General features: G+C 36.7%; 1 protein-coding gene across 4 annotated transcripts in view; it reads right to left on the minus strand.

Moving 5' to 3' along the window:
• The window catches only part of SCAF11 (SR-related CTD associated factor 11), a 71,942-nt gene that overhangs the window by 2,699 nt on the left and 51,463 nt on the right, over positions 1-17,780 (minus strand). For all 4 annotated transcript variants that reach the window (XM_080810352.1, XM_080810354.1, XM_080810353.1 and 1 more), the window contains 6 exons: positions 8,293-8,351; positions 8,036-8,142; positions 6,983-7,084; positions 4,535-4,641; positions 1,169-3,871; positions 62-405 (listed from right to left, as the gene is read on the minus strand). In XM_080810352.1, the coding sequence (XP_080666478.1) occupies positions 62-405; positions 1,169-3,871; positions 4,535-4,641; positions 6,983-7,084; positions 8,036-8,142; positions 8,293-8,351 (3,422 nt within the window). The remainder of the gene's footprint in view (positions 1-61; positions 406-1,168; positions 3,872-4,534; positions 4,642-6,982; positions 7,085-8,035; positions 8,143-8,292; positions 8,352-17,780) is intronic.

Below are 17,780 nucleotides of genomic sequence, written 5' to 3' on the forward strand. Positions count from 1 at the left end.
CCCTAACAGCTAAATGCTTATAATGGTTATGTTGATTAAACTTTCGATGCTAAAAACATACCTGCAATTGCTTTCCATCTGGCTGTGAAGCAATGTAGCTGACTTGTTGGGATGGTGGGGGAGGGGGTGGTGGCGGTGGGAGTCCCTGAGATACACTGGTAGGAGCAGCCACCTGCACGAGAGGCACACCTGTGTGCAGATGCAAGGGTAGCTGAGGATGAATGTTAAATGGATTGCGCTGGATGTTCATCAAAGGAGCATGAACACCCACTGGATATGGGAAGATGTTCATAGGCTGTTGTGCATTCATCTGTTGCTGCATTACATTCATTTGTGGTTGCATCATATTTATAGGTAGCTGAGAACCATCTCCATGTTGGTTTGTTTGGTCTTTAAGGTTAGAATCTATCAAAAGAAAAAAAGACTTGTGAAATAAAATCATGTTGCAAACTTCTTTAGCCAGAGAAGCAAAGAACCACTGGTTATAGTAAGGTTAAATAGCAATGAACAGACTCAGAACACCTAAACGAATCTCGGATCATTTAGTCTAATCCTGTCATTTCTAAATTATGTGGGCTGATTTTCTAACTAAAAAAAATTTAGAATTATTTTTAAGAATAAGTTCACATAACATCTGTCAACATTAGCAAAGAATCAGTACCTCAAGAAATCTGCTAAAGAAATAATTCTATAGAATTTAATTAGAATACTAAATTAGAAGGTTAATCACTTTTTTTTAATCTTTAACAGCTTTTTTCTTAGGATGTTCTTCACAAGAAAAGCCAAGGAAAAGTAAATCGTTATTAGAAGAGTAACTTATTTATATGAATAATCATCAAAAAAAATCCAAATGCTCACGTCAGAGATAAATGAAATAGAAGTTAAATCCCGCACAAGAACATCTCAAATTCTTCTATTTTAACAAACTGTACTTACAGTACGTAAGTCTTTGGCAAGGTCCGGGAGGGGGGGTGCAGCACACGGGTGAAAAAGGCAGTAAATGCTGATGTGTATATATATTTATATAATGCAAAGTGACTTGTTAAATGGGGATTCAATTTAACATTATAAAACTATAAACATGGATCACTGCAATTCATATAAGTGTTAAATTTATAATCTCCTTCTTTAAATAAAACAGTATTACTAAATAAGCAGAACATGTTACCTTGTTCAGTTGTTTCCTCCTCTTGTCTCATCCATCCAGACTGCGGGCCTGAAGAATTCCTCCCTCGTCGTGAATAATAGTTTTGTACATCTGCTGGTAGAGTCTTTCTCACAGCCCAACTAGATGCAGATGTCCACCCAGATCTATCTGCCGGTGTATCAAATGAAAACTCCTGCTGCTCATTTTTCCGCTTATAGGGTTGCTGTTCCACAAACTTGAAAGACTCATTCCCTGAACTATTTGAATTCCCTGAGAGGGGTTTTCGGTTTTGCCACCGATTTTCATTTTGATCTGTATAGGCAAAACCACCTCTGTAAGTGCCTCTGCCACGGTTACCTCTACCACGGTTAGACATCCAACCTGAACCAAAGTTTTTATTCCAAGAATTCCCTGAATTTTCATTTCTGTGTTCTTCCCAGTGAGAATCTTTTAACTTGTCTGGATTCCTGGTCCTTGGATCAGGCCCAGAATTTATTTTTTCTGTTACCCAACTGGGACAGTCATTTCTATGTTTGTCAGCAGAATTTGGATCATCAGCACCTGGACTGTCATTTTTTTCTTTTCTTGTATTTTCATTCTGTTTCTCTGGGTCATTCTTTCTGTACCGATCATTTCCTCGTGGACATCTCCAACCATCATTTGCCCATCTTTCCTTCCAGCGGGGAGAGTAAGTGTCTCTGTCATTTCTACCAAATGATGAACTCTTAATTTTTGTTCTAGATCTTGATGGTGACCTAGAACGAGATCTGGATCTAGACCATCTTCTGGTTCTCCTTTCTCGATCTCGATCTCTCCTTGGCCCATCTCTATCACTTTCTCTTTCTCTGCTCCGGGACCTGGATTTTTCCCTTGGGGAAGAATCTTTCACTCTTGACTGAGATCTTCTGTTTTCTCTAATAGTGTCTCTTTTGGGGGAGAGTGATACAGATCTTTTGCCTTCCCTTGTACTATCTCTTTTTGGAGATCGAGACTGAGATTGTCTCCTTTCTCTTGCGATATCCTGTTTTGGGGACTGAGAACGAGATTTTCTACGTCCTCTTGCAGATTCTTTCTTGGGAGACAGTGACAGAGACTTCCTGCTTTCTTTTCCAGTTTCTCTTTTGGGAGATGGAGACTGAGACCGCTTCTTTTCTCGTGCAGTATCTTTGCTGGGAGACCAAGTTGTAGATGGAGAGTGAAATCTAGATCTTCGGGTACGAGGCTTTTTGGCTTTCTCTATCACATCTACGGGGCTTTCAGATGGTTGAGATACAGTTTCAGCATTTTCATTTGCAGGATCAGAAGATGACGTATTATTTTGAGAACTGTGCTCCACAGAATCTGCATTCAATTGTTTAGTATCAGCATTTACAGAAGGTTCAACTTCAGATTCATTCTGGTCACTGCAAAGTGAATCACATTCCATAGGTATCATTTCATTATTGTCCTCACTAAAAGGCTTCTGAATTTGTTCAATGTGTGTGTTAGGCAATTCTGTAGATCCGGAATGTTCAGTAGGAGATTCAGTCTTTTCTAATTTGTCTAATTTGGTGTTAAGATTATTTTTTAATAAATTATTTTCAGAGTCTTGAATACTACTGGAATTTTCATTCTCTGAAGTATCACATGCTGCAATTATTTCTACATCTTCAGTTTCAACATGCCCAAGCAACTGAACCTCTGAGCTCTCTATGGATATTCTGTCCACTGTTTGCGTAATTTTACCCTCAGAAGATTCTAATTTGGGGCTGTCTACAAGCTGTTCTGTTTTTACTGTTGAATCTTTATGATCAATAATTTCTACCACAGGACTCTCCATAACTTTTTCTTCATTAAGCACCGACTCTGCATTCTCTGGTAATTCACCTAAGCTTGGTATAGATTCCTCTACTTCAACTTCAGATCCTGAACAAGTAAGATCATCTGAACGATGATCTGTACATTTATCCACCTTTACCTCTGATTCTGAAGGTGCAGATGTTTGGTCTTGATTTCCTAGTTGATCACCTTCTTTTCCAGAAATATTTTTAGGGGTCTCACTTTTTAACCGTAAAATATTAGCCTCTATACTTGTATCCTCAACTTTTTGAATGTCCTCTTCCTCTCCAACTAGTACAGGAGGATCTTGGATATGAGACTCCGAATACGAAGATTCCACTGCTTCCTCTGTATCATGGTTCTCAGTATGTTCCTCACTTTCTTCTACCTGCTCATTGCAACTTCTCAAGTCATTAACAGATTCATTTTCTACACTTGCCTGCACAGTACAACTGTTACTACTTTCTGCATCTGATTGGTGCTCTTTCTCTAACACAGGTAGTGTGTCAGATTCTGCTGTTTCTTCATCTACTGAATCACTGGAAGATGATTTTTCAGGGGCAGATACAGAGCTCCGAAGTTTCTTTTTCAACAAAGGTGGTTTTCTTCCTCTTCTTACAGACTTCCGTTTTGGAGCCTGTCTTGTTTGCTTTTCTGACACACCTGAAGAGGAAACACTTACAGATGGATTGTTGTTATCTGGGGCATCACATCCAGAATTATTTGATACTGGGGATCTCTGAGACTGACTGACTGTTTCAGCTCTCGTATTACGTGTTGATCTCCTTGTAGGAGTTGTTGCTGCAGGTTTTCGTCTTGTTCCTCTGGTGTTTGATGTACCAGAAGTTTGCTTCTTCTCTTCTCCTTCTTGAGTATGTGCTAATGCATATCCCTTGCAGGAGATACCTAATAATATATACATTTTAAAAAGTAAAAAGTAAGTATATGTTTCAGTAAATGAGAAGCCTTTGGCTTGAGGCTGTGTTAGCATAAATGTCTATAACAAAGTGAAACAAAATATACTTATGAATCAAGTTATGAATAAATGCATAGCTACTAACACCTAAGTAACAGCAGGTATTTATCAGGTTCTTTTAATGCTACTGAAATGAATTATCACAAGATTTGAATTCTTGTGGGCAATCTATAGGAAAACCAGAAGAAAATATGTTTGGTTTGATAAATACCACTGCGTTATGAATAGGTAATACCTAGGCAAAAAACAAGAGAAAACAAGTTATCCACAAATATAAAGACTGACACTATTTGTTCATAATTAATAGGAGATATAACCTCTAAAGATCTACATTTTGAATGCTAAAGCCCTAAACAGAAGGGAGACTTCTAGCCAGTTTCTCGAAGATTTGATGATGTAATTTCTTAAGGAAAAAAGATTTTCTACTTGGAACAATTTAAAAGTCAATTCGCTACCCAAATATTTACAGAAATATCTAGGACTTACTATCTTTACCTTATTTTATAGTTTTCTAAGTAATGAACATTCACTGGATACTGAAAGAAACTAATAATAATTTTCTAAAGACTAGAAAAACATTACACAAACTTTACCAAAATTTTCTAAAGATATGGTACTTGTTGGAAAAATAGTTCTTGGCAACACAGAAGAGATGAGAGGAAGTACTTGTGTTTCAATACTCCAGGGTATAAAACCAATTCTGAAAATTCAAAACAAAACAAAAAAAGACATTTTGTTTAAATGGTTTAAAAAGTTACACCAACAATTTAAAATTACTACTTTCCCAGATCAGGCTAGCAACTTTAAAATACAGTGTACTTAAATTAGTTTTAGCCAAAATAACTGAAAATGTAAACTCCAGGTTACTCATGTTCAAAGATGGCTACCAACTGGCTATATAGAAAAAACCCTTAAAAGCATATTTTTCTGATAAATCGTGGCAAAAGGAGATCAAGAGCAACTTCATATATAATACATGTTTCTCTTTTAAATAATTTAATATTTTGCCAAGAATTTTTTTTAGCTTCTGCTTTTTTTCTTCATTCTAAAAAAATTCAACTTGGAAAATAAAATGTATAGATAAATAAAATGCACAGATTTTAACTGCACAGTTTGATGACACTTGACTGATGTATATATCTGTGTAACCACCACAACCCCCAAACAAAAGGTGATTTCATGCCCTTTGCGCTACCCACGCCCCTTTCTGGGCAACCAAAGGAAAATTTAGCCAACTTAATCAAATCAAGGTTTTAAGGAATCAGCAAGGTTAAAGAGTAATCAGTCCATGAATAAATAATTTAACATAACTTGGAAACAGAACTGTATCACTTGAATTTGAAGCATGTCATACATACATGGGCTATATTTTTCACTACATTTGTTTTATAACACATATCAAAAGCAAAAACATCAAAATAAATACATTTCTTAAAAAGAAAAAAAAAGAACCAATTTCTGTTGTTTTATTATATTGTGACATTCCTCAATCTAAGGATAATGGCACTTCAAAGCTCCCAATGTCCCTATTAAGTTTCTACAACCAAACCCAATTCATTCTCAGCTTTTTTATGATTCATATTTGTTCAGTTCAGATCACCTAATAAAAAAAAGAAAACCTACTTTATCCCAATGAAATCTGGAGTAGGAGCAGAAAAGCTTCAAAAACAATGTGCAACTACACATACACAAAAATATTTAAGATCTCATATTACATATCTGGACTTCCTAATTTCACTTCTATTTATATTCCACTGTCATTCCTAGAGGGAAGGCCTCTATATTACAGTGTTATATAAGCAGAACTATATTACAGTGTTATATAAGATAAAGTTATAATGTTACAGGAATGACAATGGCAAGGACCTCAATCAATCTTTTTGTAGGAAGTTAATTTAAGTATATATATATAATACACCTAAGCAACGGCACAGTAGCTACAGGACTTAAACTAAGAAAGAAAGGACTACATTATAGAAAATCATGAATGCCAGGGCAGAGTATAAAGACTTAGTCAAATACATTTTAGAAAAATCTTTTGGAGAGGGGAAATGTCATGACCAAAGAAGTAGTGTGTCAGCTAATAGTACACAGGTAAGATTCGAATGAGTGAAACAACAGAAAGATGACAGATCCAAATGCCAATACTAACAATGAATCTTATCATTTTGGTGCTCTCCCTTTTATTTATTTATTTTTTAGTTTTAATTTTTAAAATTTAAATTCAATTATCCAACATATAGTACACATCATTATTTCTTTTTAAAGATTTTATTTGGGGCACCTGGGTGGCCTCTGCCTTCGGCTCAGATCATGATCCCAGGGTCCTGGGATCGAGCCCCACATCGTACTCCTTGCTCAGCAGGGAGCCTGCTTCCTCCTCTCTCCCTGCCTGCCTCTCTACCTACTTGTGATCTCTATCCGTCAAATAAATAATCTTTAAAAAAATTTTTTTTAATTAAAAATAAGGATTTTATTTATTTGACAGCAAGAGACACAGTGAGAAAAGGAACACAAGCAGGGGGAGTGGGAGAGGGAGAAGCAGGCTTCCCGCTGAGCAGAGAGCCGGATGCGTGGCTCCATCCCAGGACCCTGGGATCATGACCCGAGCTGAAGGCAGACGCCCAACAACTGAGCCACCCAGGCACCCCCACATCATTAGCTTTTGACATAATGTTCAGTGACTCATTATTTGCGTGTAATACCCAGTGCTCATCACATCACGTACCCTCCTTAACACCCATCACCCAGTTACCCCATCCCCCTCCCACCTCCCTTTCCACAACTCTGTTTCTGGGATTCAAGAGTCTCCCTTTTAAATGACCCAAGTATTACATTTATTAATCAGATAAAAAAAGGTATTTTTCAAGGGATTCTTTAAATACCAATCCTCTTTAGGCAGTTGAGACACCAAGTTTAATTTGCATAAAACCTTCTTAGAAACACAACTATTGATTAAGATACCTCTGTTACTTAAGTATTAATGACACCTGCTTACAGTAGCATGTAAACACTTTGGTAAAAAAAAAATTTTTTTTTACCTTCCACTTCCAGGTGACGTATGAGGAAACCATGACAAGTCCAATTCCTGTCTCTTCTGCCTAATCAATGCACTCATTTCATTGATTTCTATAAATTCTGTACTAAAAGATAAATTTTAGACCCTCATCAGAATTCCAAATATTAAGTTCAGCGTAACACCTGTGTTAAATCATGATAGCAAAGATTTTTGTTCCTAGCATTATAAACCACATTTAAAAGACTTCTTCTAAACACTTTCAATATGAGCTCATTACTAATTGTAAAATTTATTACAAATCAAAATTCTGTTTATCTGATTCATAAAAATAATGCTTGAATTTGTATCTTGAAGTGACAGAATTTTTAAAAAGTCAATTCAGAATAACATCCTTATTACTGAGAGAAAAAAGCAACACTGTTTTCTATCCCAGCAGAAATTGCAGCCAGCAGTCCCAGCAGAAATTGTATTTGCAGTAGTTTTCCATCTGAAACTAAGTGTAAGACAAAGGAAAAAATAAGGGAAGATACAGTTCCTATAACCAAAAATGGGTTGAGTTCAGCTTTTCAAAAGGCTACTCAGATGTAATTGTTATCTTTGGTAACCTTTGCCAAGCTCTAAAATTAAATCATGCAATCTTGACCTGTCTTGTTCATTCAACTAAAGCAGGTGATTTTAAAACCCCAACTTAACCTTCAAATTCCACAAATATTTACTTAGTTTCTACATGCCAGTCACTACAGAGTCAAAGATGACTGGTTCTACTCTAAAAGGGTTCTGCTTGATTACAATTTAACAAGCAGCGTACTTCTCCATCACATAAAAAGCCAGTGTAGAACAATTTATTATTAATGAAGACAAAACCCACTAGATCATGGGCAGTCACTGCATGCTACAGAGGGTCATAAAACAGCAGGTTTCCTTTTTGCCAGAACTAGTTTATTTTCCAAAAGAAACAAAATCAAGAAACAAGATGGGCTTTCATATTTAAGCCAGAACGTAAATTTTTACAAAAGTTAATTACAATAATGAAACATCAAGTACACACACATAAATTAAAATAGAAAATACTAACCAGTAAGTTCTACAGGTAAAAGATTCTCCAGTATGACTACTAGAAGAAAACATATTGGAGAAAAAATTTCTGAAGCACTGACTGGTACACTGATTTGATCTTCGAGACTAGAAAAGTAAAAAGAAGTTAGTGAAACAGCAAACAAAACCTCCATGATAACTAATAGTTATATTTAAATGTTTTGATATAGCCAAGTTATAATTATGTACTAAACAACCACAGAATGTTATTATCTAAAAGTTTTTTTTTTAACAAACCTTATTTGTTTTTATTGTTGCATTTTTCTTTCCTTCCATTTCACTGTGTGTAGAATTTCCTGTACAAAGACACAAAAAGACTGTTACCTTGTCTTGATTTTTATTTTTTTAAGATGTTTTTTATTTATTTTAGAGAGAACATGCACGCAGCAAGGGTAGGGGCAGAGGAAGAGGGAGAGAATCTCAAGCAGACCCCAGGCCCAATGCAGAGCCCTACACAGGGCTCAATCTCACGACCCTGAGATCATGACCTGAGCTGAAACCAAGAGTTGGATGTTTACCTACTGAGCCACCCAGGTGCCCCTTAATTTTTATTTTAGAAGGTTGTACCCTACTACTTGTCCTGCCCTACTCCCTCTCTCTTGAAATACAAACAAAAGCAATAAAAACCAAACCAAACCAAACCCCAACCCAAAACAAAAACAAAAAAACCCAAAGGAGTGCCTGGGTGGCTCAGTCAGTTAAACATCCGACTCTTGATTCCTGCTCAGGTCATGAACTAAGGGTGGTGAGACTGAACCCCATGTTGGGCTCTGTGCTGGATGTGGAGCCTGTTTCAGATTCTCTCTTCCTCTGCCCCTCCCCGAACCCCATTCTAATTAAATAAATATATAGTAAAAAATAAAAGGTTATAAAGCAGTACTGACACTGGCATATACTGGCATACTGATAAAGTTAAAATATGTAGAAAAGTTGCATTTAAAATAATAGTACTTGCATTTTATAATTTTTTCAAATGCTGATTTTATCTTGTTAAGCTGTAGCTACAAAGAAAATTTAAAAAGCCACAACACAGAAAATTGGTATGAAACATGTGTAAGTGCTGTGCTCAGAGCATGAGTATTAAAAGTCTAGTCAACATTTTCTGGCAGCCTATGTAAACTTAAACTACTTTGTTACAAAAAATATATACAAGATATTAAATTAGATAATATCAGTAATGCACTGAATATAACCTTTCCTGCTGTAACTTAAAAACCAGCAACTGTTAACTCACCTCAAGCAGAGCTGACCAGAGGAACTGGGGCCATAAGCCCCACAAATTATCATTTAGCTAATGGTACTAATGTCAAGTACCCTCCTTTCTCCTCCAACTTTAAAAGTAGGAAGAGCACATAGCTTTCCGTTAGAGCAATGTTTCTGGCTGTACTGCTTATGGTGGATTTTTTGTTTTGTTTTGTTTTGGTCTTATATCAGGAAATTTATTTCTACAGATACACATTTTCAGGTTAAGGAAGATAAAGGATAGTTTCTGGTAATCACAAAAATTGTGTTAGCATCTTTACAGATTATTGCTCTTAGTTCTTCTTTACCATGGACCCTATGTAATTAGTCTTTGCCTATCAGTGCATTTGTTGCTTGCAATAAACCGCTGCTGGTACTGTTGTCACTGCTCTCGCTTCAGAACTCTATAAAGTGCACAGTGCAAATGACAACAGATCTTCCAATCTTCGGCCTTGCTTGCCTCACAAAGGACCTAGTGACCTTGTTAAAATAAGTCACTCTAACGAGGGGGCCTGTTTCCGGCTACTTGTAGGACCATACGTATTTGGGGTTTCTTCAGTCAGTCCAGTTGGTAATAGGTTACGTTCTACTTAAGAGCATACTAATTTCCTTTTAAGCTACCATACAACAGCTGTTTGGTTTCCTGCTATTATCCATCCTTGACACATGTCCCACCCAGAACTGTTCTAACAAATGTAATTTCAACAATGGGGAAAGAGGTACTGGCTGAGTTCCAGAAACTTATTTTCTTACTCTTCAACGTATATTTAAAAGATGATACTGGGGCGCCTGGGTGGCTCAGTGGGTTAGAGCCTCTGCCTTCGGCTCAGGTCATGATCCCAGGGTCCTGGGATCGAGCCCCGCATCGGGCTCTCCGCTCCGCGGGGAGCCTGCTTCCTCCTCTCTCTCTCTGCCTGCCTCTCTGCCTACTTGTGATCTCTCTCTCTCTCTCTCTCTGTCAAATAAAATAAAATCTTTAAAAAAAAAAAACCACTGTATCTTTAAAAAAAAAAAAAAAAAAAAAAAAAAAAAATAAAAGATGATACTAATTTTGTTTATAAGAAAAATTGTATTTATTTATTGGAGAAAGAGATGAGCAGAGGGAGAGGGAAAGTAGACTCCACTGAGTGCGGAGGCTGATGCGGGGCTCAATCCAAGGACCCCCGAGATAATGACCTAAGCCAAAGTCGGACACTTAACCAACTGAGCCACCCAGGCACCCCAATACTGATTTTTTAAACTGTGCATCAAGCCAGGAATAAAAATGTGTGATAGGTATCCAGCCACATTTTTAGAAGCTTAACTATTTCTTTCAGCTAGGCACAGAACTGCTGTTATAGTTGGAGGTGTACAACCAATGCAACCAGGACCTAAGGGTACTGAGTTGTTTTCACTCAAGTTTCATTCACTTAACATTTCTAAGATTGTAAAATTTACATAGCACTCCCTCACTTGAAAACCTATGTCAGGAAGCCACCATTAGACAGAATGCTCTCTATGTGAAAAAGTGCTTGTTTTCTGGCCAAATGCTAAATGAAAATTTGGTTCAAAAGGTATTCCACCTATTTTTGGGTAATTCTCAGGTAATTACTGAGCAGCCCCAATAACAATCTCAAAAATACTCAATACTGATGGATATGCCTAAATTGTGATCTCCCAAAGACCATTTCACAAATCCACCCTACTAATCTAACTGCCTTTGGACAGCAATGATAGGCTTTTACATTTTATTTTTTATCAAAGTAATGCATGTACAAACTTCAAGAAGTCAAACTGCAAACTATAGAAATTCCTATTTCCTGAAAGCACTCATCAAATCCCTTAACTGTTTCTTCTAATATTTGCTTATTTCTAAATAATAAATATACTACTCTACCTTGATTTTTTCTGGTTTCAGATATTTTCTAATTTTTTTTTTTACTATAGAAGATAGACTTTTCTCTTACACCGCTGCCCTATCTACCTCCTTTGCTGCTGCTTCCACCAAATGTTCTTTTTGATATATCAACATTTGATATAAGCAATATTACATTACTATAACTATATAAACATTATAAACATTACAGCTGAACCATATACTACATTATGATTACTTTTCTTATACAACTGCTTGCTTTTCCTAGGGTTAACTACTTTGTTTTCTCTTTTCCTTTTTCCTCTTTATTACTTATGATTAATTTATAGCTAACTCTTCAACAAAAGTATAAATCTCCTCTTAATATACTCAAACACATCAGCTCATCCACAAACTCTGCTTCCCACTCTCATGAAAATGCTATTCCTTTGTCCCACTCTAGTCTGAACTGGTAACCCTCTAAAAGTTGTTTAACAGTCATTCAGAACTATCCTCTGTCATCATCCTGATAATCCCATTTACCTTTTCCCTAGGTCAGAACTCATTTTTTGGAACAATGTTCATTACTTTCTTATTTAGTGAAGCAAGGGCTCTTATGTGCTTGACAATGTCTATTCTACCCCCTAACACTTGATTGACAGTTTAAAAGGGTTTATTACAATGTCCTGGTTTAGCAATTATTTTCCCCAGAATTTTTAAGACATTGCTCCAGTGCTCCATCCATTGTTGATAACATTCTTTTATACATAGTCTTGTTTTCTCTCTCTAGAACCTCTTAGGATCTTGTTATCTGCAGAGTTCTAGAATTTTATGAAGCACTTTAGTTCTTTCCTCATTTACCAGGTGTTAGGTTATTTCTTTATTCAGATACTCATACCCAGCAACTCTGGGGAAATTTTCCTTTGTAGTACCTTGGTAACTTTCTGCCTTTTGGCTTGTTTTCTTTCTGAAATATTGTTAGTCCATACTGAACCTTATGGATTAATACCCTACCATCTTGTCAACTTTTCATCTCACCTTCTCAGATTTCTCAATTTATTCTCTATCCCTGTTGAATTTTTTAAATTTCTACTATAGCATTTTTGGTTTCCAAGTTGTCTTTTTTTAGTCTTTCTTGTGTCAATGATGAACTATCCCTTATCTCTGAGAATATTAATTTTTAAACTGTTTCCTTTCCCAGCACTTGGTTTATTCTATCCAGTTCCTTTTGTCTGTTTTGACCTCTCTTATATTGGAGGTTCCCCACAAATACCCAGTGACCCATGATTTGTGAGACACTAAAATACTGACTGAAAATCTTGAGGATGGGTGGTCAGAGCGTTTCAACTAATGGGTTTCACTTTAAGCTGATCAAGCACGGATCTGGCTATTTCATTCAGAGACTCCCAAATATTAGAATCTCAAGTCTTTTGTCTTAGGTAAGCTAGCATCTCAGAACATGCCTCCTATTTCCAATTTGGGAATAAGCAAGAGTGCAAGTGCCATGGGTAGAGAATTAGAGGCTTTAACATTTGATTTAATTTCCCTCTTTACTGTTGTTTCCTCTACCCTCATTTGTGCCAGAGTTTAATCTGATTTAACCACTCACTCTATAGAGGAAACATCCAGTCTTTGCCTGGGGGGACTCCACCCCTACCCTGTTCCGCTAAAACTCTGCAGGATTAAGTCCTTTAAAACACTTTAACTGGGGTGACCGGGTGGCTCAGTGGGTTAAGCCTCTGCCTTCGGCTCGGGTCATGTTCTCAGGGTCCTGGGATCGAGCCCCCACATAGGGCTCTCTGCTTAGCAGGGAGCCTGCTCCCCAACACCCCCTCCCCCCGGCCTACTTGTGATCTCTGTCTGTCAAATAAATAAATTAATTAATAAATCTTTAAAACACTTTAACCAAAGGGCGCCTGGGTGGTTCAGTCGTTGGATGTCTGCCTTCAGCTCTAGTCATGGTCCCAGGGTCCTGGGATTGAGCCCCGTATCAGGCTTCCTGCTTGGCAGAAAGCCTGCTTCTCCCTCTCCCACTCCCCCTGCTTGTGTTCCCTCTCTCACTGTGTCTCTCTCTGTCAAATAAACAAAATCTTTAAAACAAAACAAAAGAAAACAAACAAACAAAAAAACACTTTAACCAGTTCTGTTTTTTGGCACCACCCATATCCCTGCCTTCAAATATAATGGAGGTCCTCAGACTCAAGACTGCCTAAGGTTCTATGGTATGTACGCTGATTTTTTCTTAACTCCACGCTCCCCATGAAAGATTCAGCTATCTGCTTAGACAATTTTTTTTTCTTTAAATAAACTCTACTGACAACACAGGGCTTGAACTCATGACCCTAAGATTAAGAGTCACATGCTCTACTCCCTGAGCCAGCCAGGCATCCCATCTGTTAAGACAATTTACCATTCACCTCACACAATCACTTTCAAGTTTTGTGGACATCTCATTATTTGCTGTCTCTTCTCCCTTGTTCTCTGGTCTTGTGGCTTAAAATTTTTCTTTTATTTTCATCCTTTTGTTATCATTTTAATAGGGTTCTGGGAAGGATTAGGGAATTAAACAGGTGCTATGTTTGTCAATCTGCTATGCTTAGCTAGAAGCTTGTCTTGAGTTCAGCACATCCTAAACATGTTTCATGAAATACTAATTCCAAAAGATATTTCATGAAAACATCTTTTCTACAATACAAACAAGTATGAAAAAGCCTCCTAGGGGCACCTGGGTGGCTCAGTGGGTTAAGCCGCTGCCTTCGGCTCGGGTCATGATCCTGAGATCATGGGATCTCATGGGTCCTGGGATCGAGTCCCGCATCGGGCTCTCTGCTCAGCGGGGAGCCTGCTTCCCTCCCTCTCTCTGCCTGCCTCTCTGTCTACTTGTGATCTCTGTCAAATAAATAAATAAAAATCTTAAAAAAAAAAAATTAAAAAAAAAAATTAAAAACAACACCCTCCTAACTTAGAGCCCATTACTTGGCAGGTACCCAATTACAGCTTGATTAATTGATTCCAAAGTTAATAAAGCCATAATTAAATGATCTAGCATGTGCTTAAAGAAGTACTCCATTAAGAAATGCCTAAAAAAGGGGCACCTGGGTGGCTCAGTGGGTTAAAGCCTCTGCCTTTGGCTCAGGTCATGATCTCAGGGTCCTGGGATGGAGCCCCACATCAGGCTCTCTGCTCAGCAGGGAGCCTGCTTCCTCCCTCTCTCTGCCTGCCTCTCTGCCTACTTGTGATCTCTGTCGAATAAATAAATAAAATCTTAAAAAAAAAAAAAGAAATTCCTAAAAAAGGGTTACTTTTATAAACTGCATCAATTATAAACTATTAGTCCAAACAAAAGATTAATGTTCATTCTAAGAAGTAAGTACATAAAGGACTTCAAAAAAAAAAAAGTATGACAACTCGGTTACCTAGTGTGAGTAAAGAAAGTGATATTTCCTCAATAAATTTGCCAAAGGTATGCTATCTAACCTTTCCCAGTATCCTCAAGTGAGGCATCAGTATCTTCATCATATGAAGAAACTAAATTAAACAATTTACATAATTTTACTACAGTCACAGGTGATTTAATGGAAAAACCAGTACAAAACCTAAGTGGCTCAACTCCCAATAAAATCTATTAGGCCTTCTACAATTTTAACTCATGTATATTTCTAATTCAGATAAAAGAATTTCACAGTTTTATATGCTCTGTTCATTAGTTTGAGTAGTGTATAACATAAAGATAAATAACTTCAGGCATAAAGCCATACATAAATGTTCAAAGAACAGTCCCTTCCTGCTTCAAAAAACTTTAAGAAATGAAAGAAGTACACTAAGCTGCTTCTAAAATCTACTTAAGCAGTCCTAGGTAAAGAAAAAAGGTTTTCTCAAAAAGTTTTTTATAAAAAGAAATTTAAATCATCCTTAGGACACAATGGTTCCTGTTCAATGAAACAGGTTAAGTAAATAAAGATATATTTAATATGCATAACTTGCCACTAACTCTACCTTCACCTTAATTTAATCTCTTCATTCTTTGCTCAGTCATCAAGTGGCTAAATTTAAGGGTCCAAGGTTGCTTTTCTCTTGTATAAAGGTTCATTTCTACCCTAAACTTTGGGACAATTACAAGTGACAATTTACAGATTCTCTCAGTGTCTTCTAGGGACACAGTCTGTTAATTTAAAAAAACCTAAAAAATCTCATGCAGAATATGAAAAAAAAAATTTTTTTAAAAGGAGAAACATTTTAACATTTAACCTTTTAATGTAGTAGAACCAATGAGAAAACACATCAAAAGGAATGTTACCAGCAAAGGGCAGTTATCACACCGGAGCACTATTAGATGCTAGGGGCTCTCTCTGGTACCGCTTCATATCGAATGAAGGGAGGGCTGCTGAGTCACATTCCTTTTTTTTTTTTTTTAATTAAAATTCAATTAATAAACATAGTATATTACTGTATTACTGTACAGTTCAGTGATAGTACTTTTAGCATTAGTGTTATTACTGTAGAGTTCAGTGATACATCAGTTGTATATAACACCCAGTGCTCATTACATCAGGTACCCTCCCTAATGCCCATTACCCAGCAGTCCCATCCCCCATCCCTCTCCCTCCCAGTAACCCTCAGTTTGTTTCCTATGATTAAGAGTGTCTTCTGGTTTGTCTCCCTCTGATTTCATCTTGTTTTATTTTTCCCTCCCTTCGCTTATGCTCCTCTGTTTTGTTTCTTAAATTCCACATATTGAGTGAAATCATATAATTGCCTTTCTCAGATTGACTTATTTCATTAAGCAAATACCCTCTAGTTCCGCCCACATTACTGCAAATGGCGAGATTTCATTTTTTTGATGGCTGATATTTTCCATTGTATATATACACCAAATCTTCTTCATCCATTTATCCACTGATGGACATCTAGGGTTTTTCCACAGTTTGGCTATTGTGGACACTGCAGCTATAAGCATCGGGTGCAGGTGCCCCTTTAGATCACTACATTTGTATCTTTGGGATAAGTAGTGCAATTGCTGGGTCATAGCTCTATTTTTAACTTTTTGAGGAACCTCCATACTGTTTTCCAGAGTGGCTATACCAGCGTGCATTCCCACAAGCAGTGTAAGAGCGAGGAAAGTGAAAATTAAAGGTTAAAAACTCTTTAAAGTCCTATTCCTAAAGCTGTGGTTTATAAACTTTAGTCTAAAAAAAAAGACTGATAACACATTTCTGAAAGGTAAGGCAAAATAATCAAGGTTAATTGATCAATCAAGTAGGAAACAGACACGATGCTATCAAAATGATAGTTAATTTTATATTATTTTTTAGCTCAAAAGTACATCCAAATAAGACCCATCAAAATAAGATAATAATTTGAGTTATAAAAGCTGCAGACAACCATAAAGTGAAAGGCTTAAGATGGGTAACATTACTAATACCATGCTTTAATATTTCTGTGTGGTGGGAAGAGATACCAGATACAGAGTCAGAAGACTGATCAAATTCTGGCTGCTCCAACCGTTAGTTGTGTGATCCTGGCCAAGATACCGAGCCTTTTAAAACTGTCTTAAAGTTTACAATTATTAATGATTTTGAACATTCCATAAAGTACAAAAAATGACACCTACAGAGCAGACTTGACTAATGTTAAATTTAGCCATTTTTATTTAACATTAAGCTGTCTTCCTTTATTAAAGGAAACTACTTCCCTGAAATTGGAGGTAATGTTCTCATGCATGTTTTTATTAGTTAAACTTCCTGAATCTCAGTTTTCTATTTGTTATATCTATAGATAACAATTATCTTCTGTCATCAGGTAGTTGCAGCCAAGGACAATCAAACTGTTAAGCACTTAATGGTCACTACCACTTTGCATGATACCCTGGAAAATGCCATTTAGAAAATAACCACAAGAAACTTAGAATCATATAGAAAAAAACCCATATACCCAAGACAATATACTGCACTTTGATGAAGTTAACTATAAAGCCTTGAATTACTTTTATGTACCACTATGGGGAAAGGGGGAAACGGCCAATTAAATTCTCACAGTACTTTTTTTTTAATTACAGAAAATTTCAAACAACAGAAAAGTAGACAGACTAGCATAATGAAATTCCCATATACCCAAATCCCAGTCTCCAAAATTATTAATTCATGCCCAGGGTTAATTTATCTACAACCTTCTCAGGATCATTTAGAAATAATTCTGGACATTGTATCATTTAATACATAAATATTTCAGTATGTAACTCCAAAAAGACAAGGGTAAAATCCTTAATATCATTCTCACTAATAAACAAACAAAAACCCAGTAATTCCTTAATATCAAATACCCAATGTTCAATTTTCCCCAACTATCCACAGTTGTTTTGTTTTTTTTTTAAGATTTTATTTATTTGACAGAGAGATCGAATGCACATATAAGCAGGCAGAACAGCAGGCAGAGGGAGACGGAGAAACAGGCTCCCCGCTGAGCAGGGAGCCCATTGTAGGGCTCCATCCCAGGACCCCGGGATGACGACCTGAGCTGAAGGTAGACACTTAACTGACTGTGCCACCCAGGCATCCCAAGTTGTATTTGCTTACTTTCTTCTTATGACATGTTAGAATAAGGATCCAAATAAGGTCCATAAATTGTGGTTGCTTTAATGTTTGTCTCTTTA

This window comes from Martes martes (assembly GCF_963455335.1).
Source record: "Martes martes genome assembly, chromosome: 8".
Classification (NCBI taxonomy): Eukaryota; Metazoa; Chordata; class Mammalia; order Carnivora; family Mustelidae; genus Martes; species Martes martes.